This window comes from Thamnophis sirtalis, unplaced genomic scaffold (genome assembly GCF_051295495.1).
Source record: "Thamnophis sirtalis isolate CommonGarterSnake01/CBP01778 unplaced genomic scaffold, rThaSir2_p1.2 scaffold_1, whole genome shotgun sequence".
Classification (NCBI taxonomy): Eukaryota; Metazoa; Chordata; class Lepidosauria; order Squamata; family Natricidae; genus Thamnophis; species Thamnophis sirtalis.
The window spans coordinates 131,176,218-131,196,109 of NW_028261381.1; the positions used below are offsets into that span (position 1 = coordinate 131,176,218).

General features: G+C 44.2%; 1 protein-coding gene across 1 annotated transcript in view; it reads right to left on the bottom strand.

Annotated features, from left to right (window-relative positions):
* Window positions 1–19,892, bottom strand: part of STON2 (stonin 2) — an 89,913-nt gene that overhangs the window by 53,189 nt on the left and 16,832 nt on the right. Inside the window, exon 4 of the mRNA XM_087725123.1 lies at window positions 11,274–11,471. Within this exon, the coding sequence (XP_087581249.1) occupies window positions 11,274–11,471 (198 nt within the window). The remainder of the gene's footprint in view (window positions 1–11,273; window positions 11,472–19,892) is intronic.

The following is a 19,892-nucleotide window of genomic DNA, read 5'->3' on the forward strand; positions in this document are numbered from 1 at the left end:
TTTAAATTGACTTTCTGTGCAGCTCAGGACTAGGACTCTCTCAACAGTCCTGTAACCTTAGGTCTAGTGCAGTCCACTGGTCTTTCAGAAGAGTGTTACACCCATATTTACAAGAAGCACATATAGAACTGGACAAGTGCTATGAAAGTACTAGGCAAACAATGTCTCTGTGGAAATCAAGTCTCTAATTCTGCAGCTGAAGCCCAAATGAACACTAAGGGCAGTTTCCAATGATCAGTAATGGTGGGATGATAGGCCATTGCAGTGTAAAGTGGCCCATGAATGCTAGGCAGATTCCAGCTCTAACCATATAGCAACATATTGTTGATAAAGTATGCCGGACAGAGATGGTATTCTACCAGTTCGGACCAGTTCACCTGAACCGGTAGCAGAAACAGTAGGTAGCCTCGCCCACTCATTCCGGCTCTGTGGCATCCAATTTAGCCCCTTTTTTTTCCAAAAGTGCATGCACGGAAGGCTGTGCACATGCGCGGAGGTGGCACATGCATTCACCTTTGCGAATCAGTAGGGAAGGTAAGTCAATACAACCCCAATACAATCACATCCATTGGCAAAAACTGTGGCAGAACAAGAGGAAAAAAATCAGTTTAAATTGAATAGTTAAGGATGATTTTAAATTGCTGACAGCAATGTCAAGAAAACATGGTTAAAAGGAGGGATTATTGGGATATGTTCATGCCTGGCAAGGGGTCGCTTTCCCAGAAAGGAGAAAATAAAGGAATGAAGTCTGGACAGATATTTGAGCATTTTAGGTTCACCTCTTGTTTCATCTTATGGCTAAAAATTAATGCAAAGCATCAAGAGAGATTATGGCACTCAAAGCATTCCTTTTACGTTGTCTGCTTAAAAAAACACACAAAACTGTTTTTATATATTTCACAAAGAGGGAGAAAAAAGGCTGAGGGAAAGACTAAGCAAAGTTGCTATGGAATAAAATGCCTGTTAGCTTCAGTCTTGAAAAGAGGTTCAGAACAGAATAGACTTAAGAAAATCTTGCTAATCTCCAAGGATACCCCATAGTTCACACTGATATTGCATTGCTTGAGGCAGTTCAGCCTCTACAAACAAATCAGCCCAGAAGCAAGAGAAGAAATAAGTTCCTGAAAGCAAAGCACCCAAAAGTGTTCCAATTCTTTTATGCAAAGTTTCCCAACCAAATTCTAATGCTGTGCAGTTAGAGAACATCATGTCACAAAAGAGGCACGGCAAAGCACTTTGGAGAATACTAACTGCCTAATCTGCAGAGCCAAGATTCTTTTATTCAGCATGATTTAGTTGTGTGCTATAATGTTTTAGGACTGGCAAGCATCCCACATCTTCTCAACTCAGTTTAATACAGAGAACTTTATAAAGCACATAACAACTACTTTTTGTCCAGTCAGAACTCTGAAGATCTATACCTCAGAGACATAATTAAGTGCATGGTTATTAACAAAACACATCAATTGCTACTTTTCAGATTTCCTGGCTCTTCCCCCCCCCCCCCCCGGCCCCCTCAGAAACAATAAGAGCTCTGTCAAAGTACCTTCAGGTGTGGATATCTGACCAAAAAATATTTCAGGATTCTTTGGATTCCGCACATACAATCTGTAATCTGATGATTTTCTTTCACATTATACTGAGTTTTCAGTTGAAAATTAATCTTCATCACATTCAAGAAAATCTTAGATAAAAATGGTGACAGATCATGTAACTGACAATTATGTGTCAACTGTAACTGACAATTATGTTATACTTTGTCTATATCACATACTGTCCTGAACCCACTCAAATAACAATGGATTTCGTTCATGTCCCATAATTTCACATTAAAATAAAATAATAAATTCTGCAAATTTATTGTTGATTTATAGGTCTTATCTGTTTTATTGTCAATAAACAATTGTCTAATAAACAATAAATCTGAACCTTCAATTTTTATATGTGTTATTTCCCTCTTAAAACCTAGAACATAGAATAATAGAGTTGGAAGGGATCTTGGAGGTCCTGTAGTCCAATCCCCTGCTTGAGTAGAAACCCTCATTTCAGATAAATGATTGTACAGTCTCTTTTTGAAAGCCTCCAGTGATGGAGCAACTACAACTCCTGAAGGCAAGTTGTTCCACTGGTTGATCGTTCTCACCACTAAAGAAATTTTCCTTAGTTCTAGGTGGATTTCTCTGCTTGGTTAGTTTCCATCCATTGTGCCTTATCTTGCCTTTTGATGGTTTGGAAAAACCAAGGTTTGATGGTTTGGAAATAGTTTCACCCCCTTGTCTTTGTAGGAGGCCCTCAAATATTGGAACACTATTATCATGTCTTCCCTAATTCTTCTTTTCATTAAACTAAACATAGCCAATTCTTGTAACTGTTTTTCACATGTTTTAGTCTCCAGCCCCCTAATTATTCTTGTTGCTCTTCTCTGCACTCTTTGCAGAGTCTCAATATCTTTTTATATTGTGGAGACCACAATTGCATGCAGTATTCTAAGTGTGGTCTTACTAAGGCTTTGTAAAGCTGTACTGTAACTTCATGAGATCTGGATTCTATTCCTCTATTAATGCATTTTGGGATTGCATTCCTTTACATCCACCCTACAATGAATAGTTAATCCAATATTTAATTACTTTACTCAATCTGTATATTCACTGACTCCCAACAACTACACAATTCTTTTAATACATTTATATATCCCTAGTGGTTTAAATCCCCAAATAGTTCAAACTCTGGGCAGATTCTCAGAAATATAATACTTGAATCTCTAACAGACTGCTTAAAGGGGAGTGGGTTCCCCCCCCCCCCAGCCTGATGTTGTAATCTAAACATACTTATTAACAAAATAAACCATTGGATGCAAAAGGCATTGTTATGAAATCAGAGGTAAACATGTTTTAATTTTGGTTTTATGTCTGCCCTGTGTGGTCAATATTTTGGCTTCTGAATGCTTTACATCTACTCTCATGGCAGCCAAGAGTTAATTTGTCTGTTTATCCCACTCAAAGCACACCTATTAAATAATATCTTTTCCTCAAAATCTCTTTAGGACAGTTCAGGAAATTACAGCAGTGGCTTTTTAAATTTCCATTTCCATGTCTGAGCCATGATAACCATCAGCAAACCTCAAGCATGAGCTAATAGGTGTCTGGGCACTGCTGCCCGGAGCTCCAATTTCAATCAATTGGTTACTTCATCAAAAGCAACCAGTCCCAAATACAGTACTTTACTCTCCCTTTTCCTTTTAATTGGTGTTTGATGCGTTTAAGGAAGAGAAAAATAAAAACCGAACAATGAGGAAATCTAAAGAAAAAAACATTATTTTCCTTTAGTGTGGACAAATTAAAATGTGTCTTAGATTAAACCAATGAATTTTGTCAACCACATTATTAAAAGGATCACAGCCCACAATGTCAACACAAAACTGTCTTTTTAGGGTTCTGAATTGTTCTTAAGCCCAAATCAGATGAGTTAACATATACTTTTATTTTATGCTCTTTTTAGTATTTCTTCAGCAGTGGGCAATAGCAAAACTTTTTCAAGTATTACTATTCCTGATTTCAATAGGGAGATCCTTACACTTGCATAGCACAGCTACTGTAATTTCTCTAAAAGTTTGACAGGTAATAGGTCACATGACATTACCGTTCCCATCTTTTAATTTTTTCTAAATAAAAAGAAGAAAATGCAATTCTGATAAAAGAATAAAAGAACTGGTGCATCATTGTTTTTCTTTTATAGAAACCAAAGAATGACAACTAAGGAGACTTCAGAGGCAATAAATCACCATTTCAGAAACACTCAGAGCAAATCTAAAACATCACAAGTTACAAAGCAGAATGAGGTAGGATGAACTTGAGACTTTGGACCTTATTCAGGTATTGTGTATTATTTGTTGTTCTAACTTGGTAACTTGGTGAAGTTATCATAAACTCTCTAAATATTTTATATATGGAACATAAAGGTATTAAGAATTGGACTTCCGCTTTGCTCGTAGGGGCATTTTTCACCCTCCGGAGCCTTCAGGAGGCTTCCCTGAAGGCTCTGGAGGGCAAAAAACAGTCTTACAGCCAAACCGGAAGTCATTTCCGGTTTGCTCGTAGTGCCATTTTTTGCCCTCCAGAGATTTCCCTGAAGGCTCAGAAGGACAAAAAACAGTCCTACGAGCAAGCCGAAAATCCATTCCTAAACTTCCAGTTTACCTGTAGGGCCAACTTTTCATACTCTGGAGTCTTCAGGAAAGCTCCTGAATCGTCTGGAGGGCCTCCAGGGTGGGGTGGGGTGGGGTAGGCTGTTTTCACCCTCCCCAGGTTCCTAGAAAGTCTCTGGACTCTGGGGAGAGCGAAACAAAAGGGGGGGGAATACTGCCCGTGCATGCATGCGTGCTGGATTGCACACATAGCATTATGGGTGTGGCACACCCACGCATGACCCCCCTGCACTCCCCCTGCTTTTGGCACGCGAGCCAAAAATGGTTCGCCATCACTGGGCTAGTCCATATTATAAACATAAAAAGATCATAGATAAATAATGTGTGTGTGTGGGTGTGTGTGCGCGCGCGCGTGCGCTCACACGTAACATAAGGCTGACTCCCAAATCAACTTATTTGGTACAAAAATAATAACTAGTTTTAAAAGACGTATCCTCATAACATGCCTCTACTTATTCCCAGCCCATAATGCCAAATAAAATTTGGCTAGATGGTTGATATCAGATTTTATCTTAGGTCACACTAGAATAAGCATCCTGCCTCTGAATTAAACATGTTTTTTTCCAATCTGCTTTCATTTGGATGTTATAGAAGCAAAATAAGAGAGGTGTAAGCTCTTTTCCTTTCTATAAAATGTGCAATAACAAAACTGAAAATATCTTAGTTGATAAGACTGCTATGTCAAATACTTCTTTCTGTGTCTCCTAATGTTCAGTCCAAATCTTTCCTCCTATAATTAAAGTCCCTCCTAAATATTTTAACAGTCCTAATGTCTGAAATTTATGCCATATATTTGCTCCACAACTGTGGTTCAATTTAATGGTCAAAGACAAGAGGAACTGTCCCACTGATCTCCCTTCATCATCGAAGGATGATAGCCAAGAACCAAGATGATGAGAGCAACAAAGTTTCACTCATATGCTTGCCCAATGTTCTGCCTTTCCAATGCCTGGGTATATACCAATATTGCAATAGGAGAAGTCAAGCAGTAGCATGATTCTAGGATTGGTGGGATGTTACCAAGAGAATTGGTGGGGTCTTAAGAATCTTAAAGACAGTCTAGTCTAGCTGCATCCAAAGCCAGCCACACCACTGCTTTTGCTTCTTGATTATTTCTCCAAATGATGACAAAAAGAAACTCAAAAAAGGGAGAATCAAAGAATCTTCATTCAAATCCGACCACTGGACTTAAATCATGATTCTGCTCTCTCATTTAGTGGGCTCAAATTGGAATGAGAACCTAGACAGCCCTACCATTACAACCAAATGAGGGACACTTTGACATAATAAAGTCACAAAAGAACAAGAACAACTGTTTGCTTTGGAAGCTCCCAAGCTGTTGAGCTGTGTAATTTCTACTAAGTTTGTTGAGTGCTTTGTGCTTCAATTGTAATGGTCTTTAACAAGATCACACCTGTTTTTGCAAGCTTTGTCCCAATTAACAGGTTTTTTTTTTAGTGTTTTGACAAAGTCCTATTTCAAAACAAACCAACATTCTGATGCACAGTAAGCCTATCGGATGAAGCTGGAAGGAGAACCTAGACAGCTTACCACTACAACTTAAGGGCAGCAAATTGGACTGCTTTTATTGTCAGCAAGGAGAAAGGAAACTGGGAAAAATACCAGTTAGTGCACCAAAACACTCCTAAATGAAATAAGAGGGCACCAATTCCTGACTTTATAACAAAAACATAATAAAGTTCAGCTGTGTGGGCAGCACAATTTATATAACATATTTTTCTGTCAATTCAAGGATGGAAGGAATACATAGCAGAGTCTTGAGAAAATAATGCAAATATGCAAGTGACAAACTTCACTGCTTAGAATAAGACACTTTTACAAATGTTATTCAATTATGTTTTATGTATCAGTAAGTATACACACACATACACATGTATCATAGCATTTTTAATGTTCTCACTCTAGTCAAGTGGAAAAATACATGAAGTTGAAGTGAAGATCTACCTTGGATCTAAAACAATATTATCTTAATATACCAGTAAGTGGTGGTTACATATCTGAGCCAGTAAGGTAAATATAGTTAAATATATTTGTTATGTATGATCTAACAAGCATTCAAATACAGCTCAGTCTCTCACTTGAAGGAAAGCTTGAGTCGTTCAGTGAACTGAGATGAATGAAAAACATTTTACATGTTTTTCTATTTAAAGAAAAGCTACAGGTTGCCAGTACAATCTTCATTCTGATTGATAGCATCCACATTTTTTTCTGAATTATATATCATTTTCTTTTTATCATCCTTCTTTAATACTCAGCCAGAAAGATGGTTATTATATACCATTTTCTATTCTAGTTTTATTTTGTCTCTTTTAATCTTGATGAAAATTAATCCCTGGCCCAAGCTGTTACATTTGCTAATTGCTATTATTTCAATAGAGCTTCAGATATTCTAGCTGTCTGGTCATGTTTATTCTATTGATTGGTGTTTTGTTTGAGCATTAGATCAGATTTGCACTGTGTTTCAGCAAAATAAGTCAGGTAAGTGAAATTATGTAACATGTAGGAACAAAACGTTCTGATTACCTTTGCTCATGTATCATGAGTTTTCCAGAAAATTCCAAATCCTATGGAATTTTCCAGAGGAAACATAAATTGATATTGCAGATCTAATTATGAATCACTATCCAGCTGACAATCTCATGAAAGGAAATTGTGCATTGGCCAATCAGAAGCCTGGTTAGAAAAGTGATTCATCCTGAAGAATTACCATCTGCCCTCAAGTGATCACAAAGTTCACACTGCCCTTGTTTATTACAATTTCTTAATTTATCTGTTGTAGCAGTAGATTAATTAACAAATCTGCAATTTCTGATCCTCATAGGATATGAGTACCTCTGACAATAATTCATGGTTCTCATTTGTTCTACCCACACTCTGGATTATATAAACAATTGTTTTCATTTCTGTTGGAAAAAACGTCCAAATATTTTCCAGTATTTACCAAGTCAGATGCAATTTGAATATTAAGTGTTTTGATATTTAGCTGATCAAATAGTTGGTCTCATTATGTTGCCATTGGTGGAGGGGGAAGTATATGATTTTTATGTTGTGGATTTCTAATATTGTAAGCTATCCAGAGTCATCTTAGTTAGTTGGGCAGCCATATAAATAAATAAAATATAATATGCTGCATCTAGGTCACTAGATAAATTATAAGCACACATAAAAATGAACTACCTAATATAATGTCCCACATCCAAAGGCATAAGTGGGAGATTAAATTGTGTGCATTCAGTTTAGGTCGCCACAATACAAAAAAGATACTGAGACTCTAGAAAAAATGCAGAGAAGAGCAATAAAAATTATTGGCGGCTGAGGTGATTGTGGGAACTGAGTACATCTAGTCTAATAAAGAGAAGGATTAGGGGTGACATAATAGCAGCCTTCCAAAATTAGAGGGACTGTCACAGGGGGGAGCGAATCAATCTATTCTCCAAAGCACTTGAGAGCAGGACAAGAAGTAGCATATGGAAGCTTATCAAAGAGAGATCCAATCAGTGGTAGGTTGCAGGCGGTACGCCCCGGTATGGGCATAGCGGTGCCTGCCGGGAGCACCAGGTACAGTTCTGGTATGGTGCTCCAGAGGGCCCGGCTGCCCGCCAGCTGTCCTTACCTGTATTTGAGCTCTTTGGAGCTTCCACGGACAGAGCATACGGCGCCTGCGTGATGTTCCACTGAGCAGCTGGAGCATCGCAGAGGCGTCGCGGAGTGTCGCAGGAGGTAAGGATGCATGCATGTGCTGCATGCCTGTGCGCACATGCTGCGCATGTTCATGTGGTGGATGCTGGGCCCCGTTGCACTGTACCGGTTGCAACGGGATCCGGAACCCACCCCTAGATCCAATCTAGAATTAATCAAAAATTTCTTATCAATGAGAACTATTTAATCAGGAGAACAGTTCGCCCCCAGAAGTTGTGGAGGCTCCATCACTGGAGGTTTTTAAAGAAGATTAGTCAGCCATTTGTCCAGAATGGTACAGGGTCTCCTGTTGAGCAGAGGATTTGTCTAGAAGATTTCCAAGGTCCCTTCCAACTGTTATTCTGTTTTCTGAATCCCTGGATGTGAAAAACTGGGTAATACTAAAAATATTAAATTGACAACCTTAAGACTTCTATGTGTACATCATATATTAGCTAACTTTGATTCAGATTATATAATATATCAACATTTTGTTTTTCCAGGAAAGGGTAGGCGAATTGCAACAAATTCTGTTAGAACAAGTAACCCAACCCTTCTTCTATGACTCTCTATTTTTTAATATACAAAATCTGCTTCTAATTAACTCTTTATCATTTAAAATAGCTGCTTCTAAAATTGGTTCTGTAAACCTGCCATCAGTGCTAAACCACATAATTCTGCTTCTAACCAATTATGATCTCATGATTCTTTCCCACACTTTTGTGCAACAACCTTAAGTGGATTTTCTTATTTCAGTAAGCAGATCTCCCCCCACCCCCAATCCTCATTTTCCTTCCAGTTTGCTTTGTTTTGATGATGGAAAATTACATCTTTGCATGGATAAGTCACCCCAATAATCAAATTGAAGTGATTTATAATAGCACTTAATGTTACTGTTAATTCTCATCTCCATCTATTATAGAAAATACTGTACATAAATCACATATTAGATTCCTAATAAGGATTTAGCGTAATAATCCTTTAAGGATTTAGATGCTGTGATTAGGCATCATAAATATTATTTGGTATATAGCTGTACTTTGCATATGCAGCTGGTCTTTACCCAGGGCTAGTTTGCTCTCAGACATATTTTCAACATGTTTCTTGATGAATATGATTGCCCAATTACCCTATTATTCTCAGAATTTTACAGGGTTGGTTTGTTTTAAGAAAAAAAGGAAACTCCCTCCTTCATCTTTCCACTGTACTTTCTGCTTTCCAAAGAAAACTCGTTAAGGAGGGAAATAGGAAATAGCTACATATTGTATTTGGAGTTCTTTCTATGAAAGCAAGCAGCTGCATATGTTCTTAGAAGCCAAATTACTGTATATGTAGTTTATGATCTTATTCAAACTCTGTACCTATAAAACATGTTTATAAAACCTAAAAGAAACTTATTTTATAGTCAGCAACAATGAATGGCTACCCTTACATTGCATGAAGACAATGAATGACTACCCTTATGTTGCAAAAGGTATCATACTTACTGTATATGAATTAACCACAAAACAATGGAATGATCTCCAAAACCCCCAAAATGCTTAGGAACAACCAGTTTAATTTCACCAAAATACTGACAGTCACTTTATGTATGTCTTAAGGCAAGCATATTCCTACTTTGATAACATAGCAGGAATCCAACATTACAAGTAGTCCTGAGGTTACGACAGTGATTGAGACTAGAGTTTCCATCACTAAGCAATGTGCTTGTAAAGCGCAATGGCACATGAATGCTTCTTGGTGATTTCAACAGTTCCCATTGTATCATTAAGTGAGGATGACTAGAGATGGGTGGGGTGGATACATGGGTGGGTACAAGAGCAGGCAGGAGCATGAGTGAGTGTGAATGTAGGCAAGTCGGTGCTGCAGAGTACAGGATCCTATTACTATTACTTATTCGAAATATCAAATCATAAGGTTTCCCATCAATAATTTTTGGTTTTTGTTTCCTCTTCTTCAGTACTCCAACATTAATCTTAGGGTCAGGATAAACTGTTATTTGTAGTTTAACATCAATATGTATTTTGTTTTGTTAAGTAAATGGATATACATAAATGGAAAACTACATTATTTGAGACAATGGCAGGGGAAAAGGAATTAACTCCATGTTTCATAATACAGTCCCTATACCACCTATTAATGGGGGTAAAAATCCTATCCTGGTTTAACTGGAAGGGCTGGAGATCCCAAAGGTTCCTTTTCAAAAGGCAACTGGATTTGGGTTTTTTTCCTTGAAAACATTTATCTTCTCATCCAAGAAGCTTCTTCAGTTCTCAATTGAACTGAAGAAGTTTCTTAAACGAAATGTTTTCGAACAAAGCCCAGTTGCCTTTTGAAAAAGTATCTGTGGGATAGCCACAACCTGGATAACTGAGAGTCTCCATAGACAAGGGCTGGAGATCTTTAAAATGTGAAAGAAGTATCAAGACACTGTGGCAAAACAGTACTGTAACTAAAAGTTCAAACACATGTGCAACATCTGTCATCTTATTACTGGAGTGTAATAACTGGAATAATAGCATCCAGGATGTAGGAATAAGACAAATCAGCTTACTTGATGCTTCCTAAGGTATGAGTATTTCCCATGATAAGTATAAAACTATAACCAAGCTTGCGGGAATACCATCCCATAAATACACCAGTTGAAAGAGGAAAAGAGATAACCACAATCAGTGACGTGCGGTGAGGTTTATACCTGGTGAGGCTCAGCTGGGCATCCTTTTGCGAAGCAGGACAGCGGTCAGCCTCGGCGGGAGGGGCAGATTTGCATTGCGGGAGCAGCCAAGCGCCCGGGTCTGCAGCAAAGGCGCTTGGAGGCTCCCGTGATGCAAAGTGCCCTGCCGCCTGCCCGCCCGCCCGCTGCCCCGGCCTGCTTCTCTAGGCTCCCGGATCGCCTCTGGGGGAAGGCTGGGTGAGAAGCGGAGCGAAGCTTCTCCGCGGCCTCCTGGCACTACGCAGAGGCTCTCGCAGGAGCGCGTGCCAGCGGCCGGCGGCCTGGAGTGGCCCCAGCTGCGAGACAAGGCAGCGCTTAAAGCATATAGGTGTATGGGATGGTAAGCAAAGCAACCCTGAATGTGTATTTTAACTTTTTATATGGAAAAATAAATGCATAAAAGTTAAAAATTTAAATAAGAATAATTACATGAATGTATACCTGTAATTGCATATAAGAGACTAAAAAATAAAAACTTTTTTTTAAAAATATGGGTATTTCCCTATGATGGGGATTGACTGGAAACAAATATCCTGAATTCTGAAGTCCTGAAGTTTATTCAACAACATTTGGCCAATAAAAGGGAAGAGTATGACTAGAGTTGTCAGGAATGAGATAACCTATAAATACATTAAACAAATAAATGATGTTTCTTACCAGTTGAGTCTTCAGCGGATGCTCTTCCACTAGTCAAATCCTCTGTATTTATTGATTGAAGATCAGTATAGGAAGGGGTGATACTTGGGCTGCTGCTGTTCTCTGAAGTAGTTGTCCAACTGTTCTCTGAAGTAAGAGCTTGCCTTTCTGAATATCCCAAAGAGGGACACATCCAACAAAATATTCTTGGAGAGGAGGCTTAAAAGAAAAAAAAATAACTTTATTACATTTAATGGCATAAAAAGATTTCTGTATAAAGGGTTTATCAAGTGTAAGAGAGGAATGTGCAGAACATGGAACTTATGGGTTGCGGGAGGGGGGTTGTTTACAGACCAAACACATTCATTTAGTCCAGATATAGGCAAAATGGGACTGCTTTGTCCTGGATTAAGAAGAAAAGACAATGCTCTGGGCACAAGTGTTTTAAGGGGAAGAGTCAGAACAGGCAAAGGTCAGGGTTAGCAGCTATTGAGGAGACATGGACAAGTGCTGGAGGACAGAGACACTACTGGAAAGATTAGGAGAAACCAGAGAGGTGGAATGGGATATTATCAGTGGTGGCAGAGGGAGGGAATGAAAGGAAGTGGAGGCAATGGAAAACTTGAGGAGCAAAGGTAGTGCAACAAGCTGTGCTGTAACCCTGATCAAGGTTGTTGGAATGAAATAGGGAAAGCATCAAAGATGCCAAGGAGATTGGGAGTTGGGCAAATGAGTAGAATATGCCATTTCTGAGAGTTGAAGGGAGAGAGGACACACATGCCAGCCTTTCCCCACTAAGCACATGGAATCGTATACACACTCATATCATGGGAGAACTATAGGCAGGGAAATAAAATGAGGGCACCTGCAGCAAGCAATTCAATCATCTAGAGATTCCTGTTAGGTAAGAATGTGTCAGAATCTTTCCTCGAGGTAGATAAATCTGGAAAGTCATTTGGATGATCCCTGAGCACAAACATGTTTGCATAAAGACAGAAAGAAATCAAATCTATTTGAACTTCTGGGTGTAGTGAATAATTTGACTAAATAGCATTAGCACTTGTTTTTATTTTGCACATTCCTCTCTCAGTTTCCTTTAAAATAGTCTTTCCTGAGATTTAATCACTCATCACAGATAGATCCATGTTCTTCCCCTTATGAAGCCTATTTCTTTTAAATCTACTTTATTGTACTATGAATTTTAATTTTTAAAATTTTGCCATTTTCTGTTCTCAGAGGATATAATCTGATTGCACACACCAGAAGGACTTTGCCTCTCCAAATGCACTCTCAAATTCTGGCTTAAGGTGTTCATGAGCATAGAGAGAAAACCAAGCCATTTTGTTTGAAAAGAGGAAATGAAAATGATGGCCACAAATAACAGCTGAAGACACTAATTCTTCCATTATCTAGATTGTCTTTTCATTGGTTGGACAAGAATTTCTAAACTAGAGAACTTCTGCATGATATTTTTGGTAACTTTATCCTAAAAATAGACCATCTGGTGTCTGGTCAGCAGGTCAGGATAATTGCAAGGAAGTTATTTATGTTTAAGGTTTTCCTTGGTCTTTTAAAGGAGAAATAAAGTGTTAGATCACTTTATAATGAATTGGTAAGACCACACTTGGAATAATGCATCCAGTTTTCGTCACCACAGTATAAAAAAAATGTTGAGACTCTAGAAAGAGTGCAGAGAAGAGTAACAAAGATGATTAGGGAGCTGGAGGATAAAACAGATTGCAGGAATTGGGGTATGTCTAGTCTAATAAAAAGAAGCACTACGGTGACATGATAGCAGTCAAAGAAAGACTGGAATGGTATCGGGCCATGATGGCAAGCTTGTGGCACACAGAGTCCTCTCTGTGCGCATGTGCGCTGTCACCCCAGCTCAGCCAGCTGGTTGTCGGATTTCTGAGACGCGCATGCACGCCAGCCAGCTGGTTGTCAGGTTTCTGGTGCTCTGGTGCATGTGTGCATGTGCCTTCTGGTTTGGGCACTCTGTGCTTAAAAGGTTCACCATCACTGGTGTAGGATATCCTACAATGGCCAAGGGGCTGGACTAGAAGACTTCCAAGGTTCTTTCCAATTCCTTCTTATTCTATGTTCTGACACAGAGAAATTTTGGCTGACTGTAAATTAACAACTTAATTTATAACAATGTTTATTCATTGTGCTGTATGGTTGCAATATTTAGATAAGGACAAAATAGCGTCGAAATGACAAAGCCAGTTAGATTGGCTCAGAAAAAAAGCTGAAGTTGGTCATAAAGAAAGTAACAGTCTGTATGACACCAGATAGGAAAGGCAGAACAGAGAACAAAGCAGATCAAAACCAACTCTATTAACACATCAGATTTCTTCTAAGTGATAAGCTTTGGTGTTAGGCAGACTTTACAATCAAACTAAGTGCTTCTACAAGTTCAGAGGATTAATATTAACAGAGAAAAATGGAATTTATATAGCGCAGTTCTTAAATTCCCGAGACAGATTATGTAATGCCAGATTTATCATAATGATTTGGGATTTAAGTAGTTTCCATTTTATTATGATAGAATTATGATTGAATTTAATTTAATTTTTTTCTTAAATATTGTTGTTAGTTGCATTTTCATCCTCATCCCACATAGAATTACTGAACCTGAAGCTAGTAGTTCTTAACTCTTCTGAAGAATTAACTCTGCTGAAAGGAGTAGCGGGGAAGAAATCTGGAAATCTGAGGCTTGTTATAGATCACATTCAAAGTAACTTTTAATATACGTTATTCAGTTGCATGCATACAACATTTCTAAACTTTTTTTTTCTTTGTAAACAGAATATCAAGCAGTATATATCAGACTTACAGATGCATAATGTATATATTCACTCAGGAATGATCTAAGCCTGTCTGCAAACATTAATCTGTACATATTCCAAGAATATCTGAATATGGTTATAGTTTCTCCTCAAATGCCGTATTCAAAAAGAAATGAGACAGGACGTTGGTCTTACCTGAACGTCTATTTTCTGATGGGAGGAGGGAATGGTCACACGTGGGTTTTATCACAGCCTGATTGGTCCAAGGCTGAGAGGAAATCTATAAATACCGGTGCCTGTCCATTGCTAGCCCAGATTCTCGAACATGAACGGTACAACTGAAAAACAAGAAACAACACAACAAACCCCGGGAAACACCCCCCGGGCCCTCCCCTTGGCCCCAACAGACAGAACTCAGGGCGGGTTGTGACCATTCCCTCCTCCCATCAGAAAATAGACGTTCAGGTAAGACCAACGTCCTTTTTCCAGAATGGGAGGAGGGAATGGTCACACGTGGGACATACCCAAGCTAAAGTCCCAGGGAGGGAGAACAGGAACTCTAGGAACCAAGGGGAGCTTCAGCTGCCACCCCCTGTAGGACCCTACGACCGAAAGACGCGTCCGCTGACGCGAAAGCATCCAGACGATAATGCCGGATGAACGAGGTTGGAGAGGCCCAGGTAGCCGCCCGGCAGATGTCTTCAAACGGGGCCCTCGTGGCCCACGCTGCCGAGGTTGCCGCGCTCCTTGTAGAGTGCGCCGTGACGCCTGACGGAACCGGCCGCCCTGAGGCCACGTAGGCCTCCGAGATGGCCTGACGCAGCCAACGGCCGATGGTAGCCGAGGACACCCTCGAACCCAGAGCTCCAGGTAGGAAGGAGACAAACAAGGCCTCCGACTTGCGGAAATCCTTGGTCCGCCGGAGGTAGATCCGCAAGGCACGGCGGACATCCAGACGATGCCAAAGACGCTCCCTGTCAGTGGACGGACTCGGGCAGAAGTCAGGCAGGACGATCTCCTGAGCCCTGTGAAAGGGGGTATTCACCTTGGGGACGAATGCCGGGTCAAGGCGAAGGACCACTCTGTCCTGGTGAAAATGACAGAGGTCGTCCTTACAAGACAGGGCGCCCAGCTCGGATATACGCCGGGCGGAAGTGATGGCCACCAGGAAGACCACCTTCAGTGATAAGAAGCGCAAGTGCACCGAGCGGAGAGGTTCAAACGGGGCTCCTGTTAATGCCTTGAGGACAAGCGGAAGATCCCACGTGGGGAATCTATGAACGGGGGGAGGCCTGAGATTTGCCGCCCCCTTGAGGAACAGCTTGACCAGAGGAGACTGGGAAAGAGAAGAAGATCCCGCCCCCCCCAAGACCGAGGACAGAGCCGCCACTTGGCGACGCAAGGTGTTTTGCGAGAGCCCGTCCTCCAGGCCCTTCTGAAGGAAATCCAAGACGTTGGGGATGGTGGCTCTGACGGGAGAGATGCCCTTGGGGGAGCACCAGCGGACGAACGCTGCCCAGGTGGAGTTATAAATGCGGGTCGTTGAGGGACGACGGGCCGCCTCGATGGTGCGAATGACCCCGGAAGACAGATGAGCCCCCCTTAGAAGCCGCCGTTCAAGAGCCAAACGGTCAGCTGAAGCCACTGAGGCTCTGGGTGAATCAGGGCCCCCTGCCGTAAGACCACCTCCCCCTGCGGAATCCTCCACGGGGAAGTCACTGACAGCTGAACCAGGTCCGCAAACCAGGGTCTCCTGGGCCAAAACGGGGCCACCAGAATGACCAGGGCCCTTTCCGTCACCACCTTCCTGACGGTCCCCGGGATGAGTGGAATGGGGGGAAAGGCATAGAGAAGGCCCGGGGGCCACCGGCTCCTGAGGGCATCCGTGCCCTCTGCCGAGCTGGATTGGAAACGGGTGAAGAAACGCGGGAGTTGTGTGTTCTCGGGAGACGCAAACAGGTCCACCCGGGGGGACCCGAACCGACGACAGATCTCCCGGAACAGCGACGGGTGGAGTTGCCACTCGCCGTTGTCCAGAGTTGCTCGACTGAGCCAGTCCGCCTGGACGTTGGAGAGTCCCGAGATGTGCTCCGCCACCAGGGACTGTAAGTGTTTCTCCGCCCACGACCCCAATCGCAGAGCCTCCAGCCAGAGGGCTCTCGAGTGGGTCCCGCCCTGACGATTGATGTGCGCCTTGGTGGCCACATTGTCCGTCAGGAGGAGAACGTGGCTCCCTTCCACCGAGGAGCGAAAGTGACTCAGAGCCAGACGCGCGGCCTTCAGTTCCAGCCAATTGATGTTGTGACGGAGGTCCGAGGCCGTCCATCTGCCCTGAGCCATCCGAGAGCCCACCAGGGCCCCCCACCCGAACAGACTCGCGTCCGTGGTGACGGTCACCCTGTTCGGCTCCCAGAACAGACACCCCCGCTGGATGGCCGGGGAGAGCCACCACACCAGGGATGCACGGACTCCCGTCGAGATGCGGAGAGCCTGAAGGGAATTGCTCATTCGTCCCCTCTGATAGGGGATAAGCTCCCATTGAAGGGGCCGAAGATGGAGTCTGGCCCACGGGACAATCCCTATGCAAGAGACCATCTTGCCCAATAACTGCGACAGAGAGAGGATGGAAACGGAGCGCTTTGTGCGAACGCTCTCTGCCAGCCGACGGAGGCTGACCTGCCTCTCCTGAGACAGACGCACCTCCCCCAACTTGGAATCTATGACTGTCCCCAGATGCAGAATGCGAGTGGAGGGAGTGAGATGGCTCTTTTCGAAGTTTACCGAGAACCCCAGGGCCTGGAGGCTTCGAATGGTAATCTGAAGATCTGAAACGGCCTGAGACAGGGAGCCCGCCTGAAGCAAGACATCGTCTAAATAACATTGGAGGCGGACCGGGACCGATCTCAGATGGGCCGCCAGAGCCGCCAGGACCTTTGTGAAGGTCCTCGGGGCCGAGGCCAGGCCGAAGGGAAGAGCCCTGTACTGGTAATGGTGGGGCCCGTGGGAGAACCTCAAGAACCGGCGATGAACGGGCAGGATGGGAATATGAAGATAGGCCTCCGTGAGATCCACGGAGGCCAGGAAATCGCCTTTCCTGATGCCCTGAAGGATGGACTTGAGCGATGACATTTTGAACCGCCTGTAGACCAGAAACCTGTTCAGGCGCTTGAGGTCTAGAATTGCTCTCCAACCCCCCGTGCTCTTCGGGACCACGAAGAGATTTGAGTAGTGGCCCCGGCCCCGTTCCCCTGCGGGAACCGCCTCCACCGCATGGATTTCGAGGAGGTGGGCGATCGCCTGACTCATCAGGCGGCGGCGCTCTCGACTCCGAGATGGAGGGAACGACCGAAAGAGATTTGGAGGAGTGGAGAGAAATTCTAACCTGAGCCCGTAACGAACCGTGGCTCGAACCCAGGCGTCCGACGTGATGTCGTCCCACCGGTCCGCATAAAGAGCGAGGCGGCCGCCGATGGGATGACTCGGGTTCGAGTCACTTCCCCCTGCGGAAGGGACGGCCGCCTCCCCCCCGAAAGGGCCGCCGAGCCTGGCCCTGGAAACGGCTCCTGTCCTGGAAGGGCTGCCCCAAGAAATGCCTGTCAGAAGAGAAAGAAGAGAAGCGCTGGTTATAGCCGAAGCTAGGGGCCCTATATCGTTGCCTACGGAAGGGACGAGACTTGTTCTCGGCCTTCTTAGCCGTGGAGGGTAGGACCTTCTTCTTGTCCTTATCCTCCACGAGGATGCGAGTAAGAGCCTCCCCGAAGAGATCGGACCCCTTGAAGGGGGCAGCCGCCAAATCCCATTTCGCTTTGTTGTCCATTTGCCAATGGCGCAACCACAGGAGCCTACGGGAGGTGACCGAGGTGGCCAGGGCGCTAGAAGCAAACTTGACCGTGTCCAAGGTCGCGTCAGCTGAAAACTGACACGCCGCCAGAATCTTGACCAGATCCTGATGGATCCGGTCCTCCTGTATGGGAATGCGTGCCTGCAGCTTCTTGAGCCACATGACCGTGGCACGATTAAAGTAGGAAGCCGAGGCCGCCGCCTTAATGGCCCACGCTGTGGCGTTGAAGTTCTTCCGCAACGTAAGCTCTGCGCGCTTATCCTCCGGCTTCATCTTATCTGCCGCATCGCCCGACACCACCGGGGAGGAGGACACCAATGCGGCCACAGGGATGTCAACCGTCGGGAGCTGAATGGCCTGAGCAAAGGTTTGCTCCATGTTATAATGCCGACGGTCGGTACTACCTGGAGAAGAGAAAGTGGAAGGTTTAGCCCACTGGTCGGTCAGAACCTCTAGGAACAAGGGAGGGGCAGGGATCTCTTCCTTGTTGGTGGCCGTGGCAGAGAACATGACCATGTCGGGATCCCTTGGGGGGGGCACAGAGGGATCCCCAGTTCCAACCTTGGTGGTGTGCCTCGCCTTATCCAAGAGAACTTTAAACAAGGCGGGCATAAATAGGACCTTAGAAGAAGGCTCCTCCGAAACAGTGGTATTCTCATCATCTGAGAATCCCATCTCCTGGGGTAACTCCCCCCCACCCAGGAAGGAAGCCTCACTGATCATGGAAGGGGAGGAAGCCCGAAACTGAGCCCTGTTCAGCCCCCCATGCCTAGAGTAAAGGGAGCCTTTGTCCCGCTGGGCAATGCCCCGAGTGATGGCTGCCGAAATAAGCCTCTTAATCCCTTCAGGGAGATTATCCAGATCCTCCACATCCCCAAAAGTAGAAGCAGGACCCTGAGGGGCCAACCTTTGGGGGGAACAGGGGCCTCTGGACGTGCCCTCCAGAGGATCATCTATGGGGGATGGAGAACGCCCCCTCCTGGAGAAGGCCTGCGACCTACCAGGGGAGCTGCATGAAGAAGCCGGGCTAAAACCTCTAAGTAGAGACCTTTCTGAAATGGGCCTAACAGGGGACCTGGATCTGTCCCTAGATAAAGGCTTGGAGGACTGGGCCTGCCTTTCTGCCCTGGCAAAGGTCCTTTCCAGCGCCCTATGGCGAGCTGCCTCATCCCTAGAGACAGAACTGGAGGGGCGCCTTGAAGAAAGGGATCTCTGAGGGGGAGCCCCCCTCCCCACCTCCTGATCCAAGGCCTCCTCACTCCCAGTAGGGCCTGCCCCTTGCCCCTGGGGAATCTCCGCTCCCTCGTCCATGCCCCACTCACGTGTCTGACGAAAGGAGCAGGAATCGGCCTCCAAAGTCCCACCTGAGACCAGGGCCTGAAGCCTGTGGGGAGACCTAGGCTCAAGGCCTCTCACTAGGCCGCACTAGGCCCGTCAATAAAGGCAAGGCCTCAAGCACGTGGCAGCCTCCAAAATGGCCACCGGAACTCCGTGCGCGGGAGAAAAGGGCTGGAAATAATCACCAGCAGCCCAGCCAGGCCTTTTCTAGCCGGCTTCACTTTAAATTGAGCAGGGAGAGCCGCTCTCCCCCCCCTGCTCTGTCTCCCCGGCAACACAAACAAAGGAAGCCTGCAGCGAGGGGCCCCCTCCGGAGCGATCTGCACGCTGGAGCCTCGAGGCTTAAGTTTCTCTTTCACTTTCCTGCTGCAAAAACACAGCCTCTTCAAGTAGTTTGAACGAAGCAGTTTGAATGCTGCAAAAACACAGCCTCTTCAAGTAGTTTGAACGAAGCAGTTTGAATGCTGCAAAAAAACAGCCTCTTCAAGTAGTTTGAACGAAGCAGTTTGAATGCTGCAAAAAAACAGCCCCTTCAAGTAGTTTGAACGAAGCAGTTTGAATGGAACCGCACCCCCGCACCCGGGGACGGGCAAAGGTTCCTGGCCTGCGGGGGGGAGACTAGTGCCCCACTGGGCTCTCCCCCAGCCGCCCGAGGCAGAGATCTGTCCC